The sequence below is a fragment of the Anabas testudineus genome, chromosome 2, assembly GCF_900324465.2.
Source record: "Anabas testudineus chromosome 2, fAnaTes1.2, whole genome shotgun sequence".
In the NCBI taxonomy this organism is placed as follows: Eukaryota; Metazoa; Chordata; class Actinopteri; order Anabantiformes; family Anabantidae; genus Anabas; species Anabas testudineus.
The window spans coordinates 7,281,694-7,295,266 of NC_046611.1; the positions used below are offsets into that span (position 1 = coordinate 7,281,694).

At 40.6% G+C, this 13,573-nt stretch overlaps 1 protein-coding gene across 1 annotated transcript in view; it reads left to right on the plus strand.

The window, feature by feature from the left end:
* The window catches only part of zranb3 (zinc finger, RAN-binding domain containing 3), a 72,687-nt gene that overhangs the window by 29,159 nt on the left and 29,955 nt on the right, over window positions 1-13,573 (plus strand). The window contains exons 10-14 of the mRNA XM_026362472.1: window positions 1,852-1,971; window positions 2,507-2,686; window positions 3,141-3,314; window positions 4,127-4,601; window positions 9,779-10,081. Coding sequence (XP_026218257.1) covers window positions 1,852-1,971; window positions 2,507-2,686; window positions 3,141-3,314; window positions 4,127-4,601; window positions 9,779-10,081 — 1,252 coding nt within the window. The remainder of the gene's footprint in view (window positions 1-1,851; window positions 1,972-2,506; window positions 2,687-3,140; window positions 3,315-4,126; window positions 4,602-9,778; window positions 10,082-13,573) is intronic.

A 13,573-nucleotide genomic window follows, 5' to 3' on the forward strand; every position in this document is an offset into this window, starting at 1 on the left:
ATATGCAGCACAGGTTAGAAGTCAAGTATTATTTGAGTCTTCCACGTATTTGCAGAATTCAGGTCCACAGGGTGCAGATAAACTGTTTAGACAACAAATGTATGTTTGTAATACAGTAAAACTTTAGTTATGTATTTATTATTGTCTAAGAGTGTTCTCATTCTTGAAGAAAGTCTACTTTTTCTGTCTCAGAAAGTAAACTTTACTTCCACAGCTAATCTCCTGAGGTGTATTTCACAAGTCTTCACAAGCAAACGATATCTCTTAGCTCGGCGCCAGCAACCTGTGAAAGAGTTCAAGCGTGTGTCTGTGTATGTGTGTGTTTGTGTGTGTCGCAGGGGTCGCTGAGGTGTTGGCTGAATGTAATGCGGCGGTGTGACGTGTGATAACACTTTCCTATGTGAGACCCTCACTCTTTGGTGCGTTCACACTCACCAATTAACAGAGATAGGCTTAAAAAAGGAACGACAGGCAATGTGCCGCGATGAGAAGCTCAGCCGAGACAAGTGACTGTGCTCTAATCACAAGAAATTATCACTGATTTTGTGCTTCACACTTTCGCATTTCTCACCCGGTGTCGAACTGGTCGAAGGGTTTGTTTAATAAAGCCATGAATGCTTTAGAATTGTAAATATAGCACATAAAACAAACATACTGTTAAAATAGCAAGTTAATTTGTGAATAGTTTTTAGTGGTGTTTAGAAGTTGTTTACCCCACCTAGCGCTCCATGAGCACATTTATCTGACCTTTATTTTTCAAGTAAAACAGACCTCTGTGTTATTTCTCAGCAAGGTTCTCCTTCATATTCATGTAGTTACAGCTACATTTTCAGGTGGGAGCTGCTCAGTATGAGCACACTCTCCTACCGGTGGCTCCGCAGGACCGATGGAATCAAAAGCGAGCAGTCGCCACAGTGCATTAGCAGCTCAGTGAATGTCAAGTTCAAGTTCAGGTTTAATGAACATGCATCCACTGCTGTCTTTGTTTGGTGTCATACAATGTTAGAAAATATTGTATTACTCCTGCTCTCATTTTCTTTCAAAAATGCTATCTTACTACAACAGTGTTTTATGTTTTGCTCCATTCATTCATGTCACCGAAATATCTATAGAGCATAATGAAAAGCACCCCTCCTTTAATTGAATGTTTATGCGCATATTTGCACCAGCTTTTAAAAGTTGAACAATACTGTCCATTATTAATTGTGTGAGCCTCTTTTCAACATGTAAATTATCTATCTATTATATTTGCATGATCCTCCCTAAAATGCATATGCACAAAGGACCAGTGAACCAGTGAAATGCATATTTGCTTATTTGTGTTTCAAGCTGTTATGCCGCATTAAGGCAGACTCTCAGTTTGCAGGGAAATGTGGCCTTTCTTATTAAAGAGAATGGGGAAGTGCAACATGACCCGGCACCATGGGGGTCTCCTCCAAAGTGACACACTCTCAGTCCACGTGGACTTCAAGGGTTGTATTTCATTGTCTCACCTGTACCTGAAACAACACAGGCTCATGTTGTTATATTGTAGGGTCAAATGTCTCTGTGAATACAGCCTTGCTTGGTCTGACCGGGACCTGCTGATGGTCAGTTGTTAATGTCAACCAGTGTTAGTTTAGGTGAATGTACTGTAGCTAAAACATTTTGTTGACTTTAGTGCAGCTTTAAACAACAAATGGTTTAAAGATATTTTTCTTTTCTTTTTTTCCAAAGATCTCTGTTATACAGGTGTCCCATCAGCTGTGCTCATGGCAAGTGTTACTGTCTGGTTTGGCACTGCCCACCTGTCATCAAGCGTGAATTGGAATCTCCTCTGAACAATAAATATTCTTGCATCTGTTAACACAGGCTGGTTATATCCGTATCGACGGCAGCGTCCCATCCTCAGAACGAATCCAGTTGGTCCACAAGTTTCAGACTGACCCGGAGACACGGGTGGCCATCCTCAGCATTCAGGCAGCTGGTCAGGTACTCACACACACAAACACATAGATGCTCTATGACCAAACATAATGTTCAGAGAGTGATAAAGTAAATCTATTTGAGGAAATAATAAAAGACAAATTAATAAATGTTTCTAGAAGTTACAACTACAAGAAAAATCTGCAGTTCAAATAAAGAAACTTGGAAATAGTTATTGAAAAGTTATTTTATAATAACGAAAAGAGCACAAATATTAAAAAACCCATGAACACATTGTCCTCTATTCCATCCTATTTCTGTGTATATTAATTACAATGATGACCTTTTAGTTTGTAGCGAATCATAATCAGTATTTGTGCAAGTAGAAATGATGAAAAAAGCGTTAATAAATTCAGTTATTCTAAAAAACTGTATTAGTGCCTAAATGTTCTGTGTATTTTAGTGAAAGGAGGTAGGTCCTCGAAGCACTTACTTGGCAATTAGCTGCTAATATTCTGTCATTAAAAAGGATTTCATCAAATTACATTTTATTGGAAATGTGATGGAGTGATCTATCAGTGAGCGTGTGTGTCCTTTCCAGGGTTTGACCTTCACTGCTGCCAGCCATGTGGTGTTTGCAGAGCTCTACTGGAACCCCGGCCACATCAAGCAGGCTGAAGATCGAGCCCACCGCATCGGGCAAACCTGCTCAGTGAATGTACATTACCTCATTGCCAAGGGCACTTTTGACACTGTCATGTGGTCCATGCTCAACAGAAAGGTACTGCGGGTGGTGTTACAGCAGAAAAAGGGGGGAAATCTTTGCTAAGCTTTAAGTACACAATCTGCCACTTAGACATTTATTGATGTCACTTTTAATTTGAATGATAAATCACTGAAATAATTATTGTATTGATCAGCTGCCTCCTTCAGTCTGTTTTATGGGGATTATACTAAAATATGCAAACACAGCTCAAAACACATTGTATACTTGTCTCTATCTACTCTGAAAATTATTTATTGTGTGTATGCATAAATAAACGTAGACAGAACTGTCTCCTCGTCTAATTAAAACTGAAGCATTCCACTAAAACATTATAATTAACATTACAGTTTTACAGAATTGATGTGATTTGTGAAAGATTTGCACCATCGTCATGACGTTTGAGCGTGAAACCAGAAAGAAGCCACTGAGTTGTGACATTGGACTTAACCGAATGTCCTGTGCTCCCCAGGAAACAGTGACGGGCAGCACTCTGAATGGCAGGAAGGAATACCTGAAGGCTGACGAGGGCGACAAAGACAAGTGGGAGTTCCTCAGCTTTGCCAATGCATGGACACCCAGTGAGACGCTGCAGCCGCTGGAGGGAAACTCCGGAAATGTAAAAGACGACGTGTTCTTTACTCACGTGAGTTAAATGATATAAGCAACGGTGTGGCTGATTTTCATCCCCTGGTAAATTACATAATATAAAATAAGTAGTACACCAATAGAAATTATTAACACTTAAGCTATTGAATGGGGAAAAGATGACATATTTCACTATTAATCTGTGTAATCTTGTATAAAACAGGAAATAGTTTTATTAGCTTTTCACCACTAATAATTTATGTTCAGTATCTAAGTCTAAAATATTCTTGAGTTATTATTACTGGAAAAGCTGAATCCTTGTGAACAGAACAGTGTCACTGAGATTTGTAAATGTGTTCACAAATCTATAAATTTTAAAAACCTCAGTCAGAGTGCATACAGTATGTTTGCAGATTATGCAAAATGCAAGTGTATTGTAGAAATGATAACTTACTGATAACACACTGTCCCTTTAAACTCTATTTGACAACACATGATAAGTACGTGAAGTTGGACATGATGAATCTGAAGATTAGATCCTGTTGGATCATTTAGAAAAACTTTTATGTCAGTAGGTATTTAAATATTTCAGGTATTTTTTCCTGTAGATGTGCATACGATTTCCATAATGATCACATGACACTAGCATGGGCAGAAAGGTTAGTTTTACTGTAGTTTTTATATTTCTTTTTAGTGTTAATAGGACACAGTTTGGCATCAAAATTATGCTATGCGTCCGTATTGAGTAAAATGGTTGAGTTTTAACAAGCGTAGCAAAAGGGAGATCGGTGTCATGGATGCTATGTTGCTTTACAGGTGTATTAAAAGCTATCACACATTTAATCCATCTCAACTGACATTTTTTCTTAGTTTGAGAAAGAGAAGCAGCACGACATCCGTTCCTTCTTCTCCCCGGGTGCCAGCAAGGAGAAAAAGAGAAAGAGAACAGAAGATGAGGAAACATCTCCTTCCATCTCCTCAGGGATGACTGCTGCACCAACTGGCAGTGGAACAATCTCTGAAGAAAAGGAGGAGAAAGAAAAGTCCTGCTCACAAACGTCCGACACCCTCGACCAGGACTTCTCACCACAGCTGAAAAGGCTACGGATGCCGCTAACCAGCTCAAGCCCGAGTTCTCGATACAGGAAGAGGAGTTCAACAGCAGGGGCGACCACCTCCGGGAGCCCCAGCTCTCTGGTGTTCTTCATGGCCCCGAGGAAGCTGTCAGAGCCCGACCGTTCAGTTGAGACGTGGAACTGTGGGGCCTGCACGTACTCCAACAGCAGCCTGTTGCCTTATTGTGAAATGTGCGAGTTCCCATGCTCTGCATCTGCTGTCAGGTCAGGTACGATTTAGAAACAACAGTAACACATCATCTTATCAATCCTTCTCTATTTTGTATGTTTGCCTGTGTGTTCCATTTTTTCTTTATTAATTCACAGACTTCATTCCACTGATTGCAAACAAACTGGATTCCATTAAGCAAAAGATCATGCCTTGCTTGAAATGAAGCACCTGAAGCTGAAATCCATTCATTGCTTTATTTTCATTCCCGTCAATATCAATCGTAGCAGTCTGTTGACATAATACTTTTGAACAGCATTACAGATTTCACCAGATGGAGATGCGTGATAGCAAAAGATGGAGGCAGGCTTGCCAGAGTCTGAAATAGCTCCGCTCAGAGAATATTGTCTGTCTTGCTCGCTCTCTCTCTCTCTCTCTCTCTGCAGATGACAAGGACACAGTATAATTCTCACCTGTCAAGCTGAGAGAGAGAGAACAGGCGCCTACTATTGCTGCAAACGTCTTGCACAAAGTTCGGAAAAGTTGAGCTGGCTCTAGCTGATATCTCTGACAGCCTATGATTGTATCTTGCAAAAGAGAGGGGAGGGAAGTCGTTATGACCTGGCAGCCTGCAGGTCCATGCACTTTAAATGTCTGAGATGCATCAGATCGGCTCAGATGACAAAAAAAATACCTCAAAATTTTGATGTGGTTTCAGCAGCAGTAATAGTTAGGCAGCAGTAGTTTTAGAGCTTTTTTCAATGTGTGTTGTTCAATACAATTTTAGGGTTTTACTAATATGTGGAACTTTGAAAGTTAAATTTAGTTGTAATTTAAATTGATTATGGTGTGTCAAAATAAACTGCTCAACAACACTAATGGTTAAATGATCTAAGGTTAAAATATAGGAATCTTATTAACTAGTTGACATTGAGATATCAGACTGTATCAAGAAGATACATTTAAAAACCAGCAGATGCCCACCTTTACATTGACTTGTAGAAGAACAAATTCTGAAGAATACTGTACATCTACTAAGTAGATACTGCTTAAATGCACTGTGCTATAGAGAGAAACTGAAGGAAGGATTGATTTGAGTTAAATTTCCTTGTTTAAAGACTGGGAGTTAGAGTAAAAAATTAATTACAATTTACACCCTGGCTTTCCTGATGAGAGCTAAGTGAAAAGATCGATACCACTACTGCACTTACACTATGGAGATGGTGCCAGAAGGCAGTTATCTTAGCATAGCATAAAAACTGGAAATGGTGAGCTCTGCTTAGCTTAAACAGGTTTATCAATGTAAAGCTTATCAACACTAATTGATGAGGTTGTCAAACAATCGACAAGTTATGGTTCAAGAGGAAGGAAAACTCTCCACTTTGTCCCCTGCGATGACCCTCACTATTTTAAAATTTTGTTGTGTTCATAGCACATTCAGTTTCTCACCTATGTGTTTAAAAAAACGTTTACACTGAATAAATGTCTCTCAAGTCTCTGTATGCTAATGCAAGATTTATATTTAGTGTAAGTATACAGTGAATATTGGCTTTGCTTGAGGTCTGTTTGCAGCTCTGTCCACTGGAAGTGAGGATGGGGCCACTTAAAACACACAGAGTTCAAAGAACCAGTACCTCAGCCTTTGAGCAGCACAAAAACACACACCCACACACTCACCCACACACTCATTTTTTAACAAAATGCACCCCACATTTTATGCTCAGCTGCAGCAGATGCTTGATAACTATTCAGCAATCACACTCTCTTCTTTGTCAGAAGCGCCACTCTGCATTCACAGCAGCAGGCTGTGTCAGCTCACTAGACAGCGAATTTAACAACCTGCTAAATTTGTAAATGACAGACTGTGCTGAAAAATAACAACTGTATTTATGGAGCTATCTCTCTACTTGGCACTGCAGTCCTCAGCTCATGGAAATGTAAGTAAATAAGCAGGTCAGGGCCTATATGACGGGTGTTATCTCTTTCAGAGCAACAATTTCTCACAATAAATATAAAGAAATGTGTGACACTGTGTCACAAATTGAATTATAGAATACCAACACAAGATTCAAGGACATTAGGGCTTCATATTTAAAGTAAAGGAACAGAAGAAGTAATATCATAGACATTTGGCTTTCACAGTCTGTGGATTTCAGCAGCATGGCAAAAATACTGCAAGCCAGCAGCTGTCCAGGAAGAATAGTCAGCATCCAGAAAAAAAATACTGGTCTGTTGTAACAGGAGGTGTTTATACCAGAATGAGATGCATTAAAACAGGAAGAAAAAGAAAGATCTTTGTTATGATTTGATGGAAAGTTTTAAAGTTTCATGGTGGAAATGGCAGAAATACCAGGTAAGAGGGTCATTACCAGAAGTCAAAGTGGTAGAATGACCCTTAAGTACGTACAGCTCAGCTACTGCTACTGTCAGTGTACAGTGATAACACTACCTGAAATTCAGAATTAGTTTTGAAATAACAGGTCTTTGGTTTCGCCAAATTCAAGAAAAGCGACTTCTCACTTCTCACAGGCGAGCCTCTGTCAGTTTTGTCAGGTACCAGATTTTAGAAGCTGTAACCAGCTAACTAATCAATACTAACCCAGTGAGACACTAACTCCAGCTGACTTGTAACAAGAACCCTGTAAAAGAAATCTTAAGTCAGAGCAGAGAAACACTTTTGCTCTTGTGTTTTTGCCGTTTTACTCACCGTCCTGCAAACTATTTATATGTGTAGAAAAGCTCTTGCAGTGTCATGGACACAGTTTTTTTTTTGTGTTGAGGAATTCAAAGCTTGATGGCCTGCCATGCCTAGCTACAGTTGTTAAGCTGCAGTATAATTGGACCGTTCAGTCAGTGAATGGTAAACTGTGAAAAAACAATTGTTTTTGATTCCCGAGGAATCTTTGGCGAGATCCTGTTGTTTGTATAACATCCAGTCTTCTTTGGACTTGACGTGGCAGTTTTAAACTTGGTGTTTCCGCAGGTCGCTCTCTTTGTTTAACTCGTTAAGCCATGGCAGCCATCACTTGTCATATTTACTACTAGAAATTATTTCCCATGTGGCAGGAGAGCTTAACAAATTCCAGGTGTTAGACAACAACAGCTTTCATTAATTGGATACAAATTGAATCACTGTTGAGCTATATTGTCAGAAAAGAGGGGATTATTTTTAATCAAACTGTCATGAATTATTGCCTCCTTATGTGAAGGGGTTTGGCATCTCAAGTTCGCTAGTCTGTTTCTTGTAGTTGATTTTGCACCAGTGAACATCCAGACAGCTTCTGTTCTGACATTTTCGGGTTGAAACAGTGGTGCTGAGTTCCTGTGTTTGCAGCTTTTTCGGGCCAAGAGCGTGGGCACGGTTCAGTCCTTCAGCTCTTTCACTGGTAGACCATCAATTTGTCTCTCAGCACCTGCTGTGAGAGATGTATACAAGGAGAGAGCAATTTGGTTATCTCATGGCTGTCTACGCCTCTCAACTAGAAATCTACCACTGTCCTGATATTTCTTCTCACATCTTTAGCATCTAACAGCAACTTCCAGTTGAAACATTAATGGTTTGATATTATAGATCATTTGAGGACTTTGTACCTCTGTGTCTGTGTCACAGGCTGCAGCTCTTTAACTCCTCACAGACTGCAGATAGCCATAGCTCTTGCCACTTTATTCTTGAGTGTTTTTTATGTGAGGCCTCACAGGCTGTTGGCTTTTGCATAGGATCACATGCTATGTATTTCCATATTAGCATGTTTGTGTGTCTGGATTCACTTTTGGAACGTTATCAAGCCACTATAAACATAATAGGGGCTTGATTGGGGGGAAAACAAGGGGGCTGACTCGTAAAGTCGTGGCACGGCCCTGTAGGATTTCCCTGTTAACATCTTCCTTGGTGGGGACAGCTTAACACAAATTGAGTCGTCGCTCCGTGGTCTCGCTTGGCTTGTTAGCGAAGGGGGGCAGCGGCGGGGCCAGGAGCCCGGAGACTCAGATGACATTTGAGGAAACCGACTAGAGGCTGGCCTTTTGAAGAAACAAGCCAGGGAGAGTCAGGCTCACTAATTAGCCCTCTGCATCAAAGTCTCACAACTTACTGTCTTGTTAGATTTCACACCTCATGTTCAACAAATAATGTGAAAGAATGTGATTCAAGTTTAACTTAGAAATTGTATAGCACTTCTCTAGAATAAGTTCTGCTCAGACTGAGTGTTACATTAGGCTGTAAATAACAGTCTCCCTGTCTTTAACAGCTAATGTGTAAATTTTAACTTCAGCACTATCACATCCTCAGTGTATGAGTGACAGTACCTCAGAACAGTACCTGAAAGTACATTTTTAGTCTGTGAATGGTGATGGCATAATCCTGCATTCATTAACATTTTTGTAGCTTACATTTCTGCTTGACCTTCACAGAATTACAACATTCTGCATAAATGGAAATCATATGAATGGTTTAAGAGTGGAACTGCAGATCAAGCTTGCTAGGCAGTCTACAAGGGGCCATTAGCTCATTTTTTTAAAAGCAAGATCTGCGATTGGCAGGCGGCCATTATCAGCTGTTTGAACACTGCCTGGGTGCACAGATGCAGCAATCGCTGACAATTATTTTGTTTAGGTTTGATTGCACATGATGCAGGCGAGCAATTAACAAAACAATGTGACACGAACATAATTCATTCTCCCAGCAAATTATATTGGCTGTTTGATCCAAGAGCTGGTGGAGGGGCGGTGGCAGGTGTTCCATCTGTAACGCTCTGCTCCGCTGCCGACGTGCTGCTGAGCAAGTGCTAGAGACTGTTAAATGTCCCTAAGAACACAGGCATTCAGTTATTGGTCAGTATGTAGCCATCAGCTGATAGATACTATGGTATTTTAAAAAGTAGGTTTTTGTGAACTGTAAATGCTTCTACGTAAAAATCTAAAGCATCTACGTAGCATAAACAGATTGGTGTGTTCACACATTCCACTACATCTCTGCTTATGTCTATCCATTTCACAAAATCACATCCTTTAAAATTGTCAACAAAGGACTTATGATAGCTAATAACATCACTAATGAGCCATATTGAGTTTTACTTTCATGTCAGCAGTCATTTTGTCACACTGTCACACTCTTCAGATGATGGATATCTCGCCAGGGAATGAAACTCTTCAAAGTCTGATTATACTCTGCAACTCGGCCAGTAAAGTAATCTTCATCTTTCTTCTCCTTTCCCTCTCCCTCTTTCTCCACTGGCTCAGAGCCACCCAGGCCTCAGCAACCCCCCTCAACTGAGACGGGCCAGGCGTGTGTCGTCCTCTCCAGCTCTGACAGCGAGCCAGAGCTCAGCTGGGGAAAAGCCCAGTCTCTGGAATCACGCAAAGACAAACAGAGCAAGAAGGAGGAGGAGAAGACTGGGGAGAATGAGCTTCCAAAAGACAAACAGAAACTAGAGGAAGCAGAGGAGGAGGACAAGCGGCTGCTCAAAGGCAAACAATCAGCGGGAGAGCAAGGCGACAACGTCGCTGACAGTGGCGGCTGCCTCCCCCCTGACCACACACAGGGTAATCCCACCTGCAATCTTCTCCTTTTCATATCTAGGGAAATTGGCTGGTGCCGCATTGTCACCTGCCCATATAATGCTGTTTAATATCACCACTTCAAATCAATAAGGGCCTATATCTCATTCCATATGGGCCCAGACATTATTATACTTACTATTTTTAGTATCTAGTTGAGGTTATTGCCCATTTCTGCACTCGTGAAGCTACAGGAGATATTAAGTAAAATTTAACTAATCTCTAGAGTGTCGCTTGTTGAAACAAGTAACCTGCTGGACTACCAAAATACACACAAGGTTTGAGGTTCAGTCACTGTGCAGACAGAGGTCATATTGCATCAAAGTTTCCTCTCTGCACAAAGTGATGCTTGAAACACAATCTGTTTTCCTCGTCCACTCTGGTTATATGTGTGCATGTCTGCGAGTCTCTGAGGGATGTGAAGAAACAAATTCCCCATTACACAGTGTGTAATATTGCAAATTAAGACCTGTGTTCAAGCACTTGTGTCTCAAAGGAATACGCAAAGCAATAAATTGTGCTAATTACAAAGAACTAATTACACTGTGTGCAATATGAAGAGCTCTAAAAAATTGCCAGACTAGCAGAGTCTAAGAAAAGATTGTGACCTGGGTGTTGCCTCTGTAAGCGTGCAGACTTTTTGGCTTAGAGATATTGAAGGATGAAACTGAGCCGATAGTAGTTCAGTGCTGTTTTTAAAGCTTCTTTGTAGAATACTTAACATGGGAAGAAATATTGCACAAGCCATTTAGGTTGTAACTGGCAAGTTATCAACCCCTATTACCCTTTAACTTTCTAAGATCAGTGTGCACCAACTTGGCAGATTCCTTTCCTTTCAGAGCCACACACACTTTGACATCTATTAGTGCCCACAGATTGTTGAGTGGTTAATTTGCTGTCTCTGTAGCTACCTGTGCCCCCCAACGGTCTAGGACTCCCACTGCAGCTCCTCCTGCAGTGTCTGCTACACTCTGTGTCCCCTTCTACTCTCAGGTGAAAAAATACTAAAGGTGAGCGAAAGGCCTGCTTTCTTTATATAAAAAAAAAAAAAACGCCTCTATTTAGTCCAACTCCAGGGGAGAGATAAAAGCCTCACTGTCGATCAGAAATGGCAGCACTAAAGAGACACTGCTGGAGGCCTACTTGGCCCCCTGTGTCCCCTGTAGACATGTACTTTTCCCTGAAGACAATTAATATCTACCTGTCTTTCTGTCATCTATTACCTGTTGTCTATCAGTCTGTCTTTCTGTCATCTATTATCTATCTATCCATCTATCTATCGATCCATCCATCCATCCTAGTGGTTAGTCTTTTAGTTACATGCCGTGGCGAGTCCGTTCACGGCAGTGTGGGTTTAATACGAAACACAGCAGTTGTCCAATAAAAGTGACCTATGGGGTCAGGAGCTGTGCCTAATGATTTTCCTCTACCTGCCTGTGGTTTTAGAAGGCAAACCGCAGAGCTGTCGGCCGCCCCCACTTCTTGATTGCTCTGAGATTACTTTTCTCAGAGCACAGACAGGCAATCACTCCTCTACCTCTCTGTCTCTCTCTCCTTACTGTCTGTCGCTCCGTCTGTCTGAATGACCAAAAGAGTTAAACATGGATGCATGTGTTTTGGGATGTTAGTTCAAATGTTACAGCAGCATCAACTGCACCAAACATTTTCATACTTGAAGAAGGCAGTTAGATTTTTTTTTCTTCATATCTTTTGTTTCGATCCTGCAGAAGATGAGATGACTCAGTCCAATTAGGCGTTGTTTTCTTTCTCTCGCAGTAAAATAACAGATAAATCCCTTGGGGTGTTTTGAAGACACTGTTCATACTGTGTAAGTGACAGTCTAATAAGACGGCTTTGTAAGATGAATTGCCCCCATCGTATAAATGGCCCACTTAATGCAGCTGGCGCGTTCCGCCACTGCAAACAGGGAAAGAGGGGAAAAAATAGCTTACAACAAATATATGGTGCACATTGCAGAGCTGCTAGGTTTCATTACAGATGGAGAAGGACAGATAGATGGGATTTTGTGAGACGCTAGTGTCCTAAAAATGTTGTGCATCCAGGTTTGCAGCTCTGCATTATGCTTTCGGCTGGTCGTCTGGGTATTTTCAGATACAAAGTGGTCCATTCCAGCTAAAGTCGGGGCGAGATCAGACCAGCATGTACTGTACCAGACCCAGGAAAATTGCACCTATAACAAGGACGAACATAAAAATGAAAGATATGGACATTGTACAGCATAGGTCAAGGAGAGGAAATGTCTTATTAGGATGATCTCACCTTGCAGCAAAAAATGTAACATCAGATTGCATCACAGATATTGGCTATCAGTGGTGGAATATAACTACAGTAAATTCTCAAATAAAAATAGACATCCTCAGTATTGGCAAAAAGTAATTTGGTAACAATACAATTTCTGTTGTACATTTAGGGAAGGTTTATTCAAGTATTGTACTTTTATGCTGTATTTTACTTAATGACTTTTATTTCTGATGCATTTGTTGTACTTTTAACTTAATTAGCAACCTTGGAGATTATAATTTCCTTAACAACAACTATGAAGCCTATGATTATATTTGGGTTTTTTATACATCAAACTGACCGATACGAGCTATATGAGGACCCAAATGAGTACTATGAGAACACCTGCTTCCTGATTATTAGATTTAGCAGTAACAGTGTTTGTCTCCCACTCAGTGTAAGTCAGTTGGATATGGAATAATGGAAAATTAATCATAAAAGATGAAAGTTAGAAACATATCCATCTGATTCATAGCAAAAGTACTGCAACTCTTCTTTAAGTGGAAAGTTTTAATTGTGATTAGCAAATTTCTAGTTAAACCCTAAAGGACATTTGTAGTCATCCACAGCTGCTGCCTGCAGTAACCCACAAACAATGCTAAATATGCATGACCGAATTGATAAATAGGGATTAAAGGTGGCACAAACAGAGATTAAAACTCAATGGTCATTTGTTCTTTAAAGTGACAAAGGTTTAAAATGATAAAGCTGTCTCTACGTTGGATTTAAATATGGCCAAATCTTGACTGGTGCAGGAAGGTCACCAGAAAAAGAGCATCTACAAAAACACCCCAGGCAGAAATCATCTCAGTCTGTTTTTGTCATTTAAAATGTTCTAAGTTTGGTGGAAAATTGGGTACTCGTGTAGGCTCATCATACCATAATGGTAAAATGTTCATAGCATTTGTTGACATCCCCAACAATGATTCAGGCCCACCTTCAAAGCATGATGGGAGGCATGTCTTTGTTCGTGTGTCATTCAGCCCTCTCAGTGTTTCATTACAAAAACTGATTCTGTCCCGTAACCACCAGAGACCCGGTGCAGGTACATGGCAGCACTTGTTCGAGGGAAACACTCTTGTCACAGACATCGGTCTATGTCAGTTTTCCCCCCATTAGCAAGCCAAATGGACACACGTACACAGTCTCTCACACACATACACACACTGACAAGGC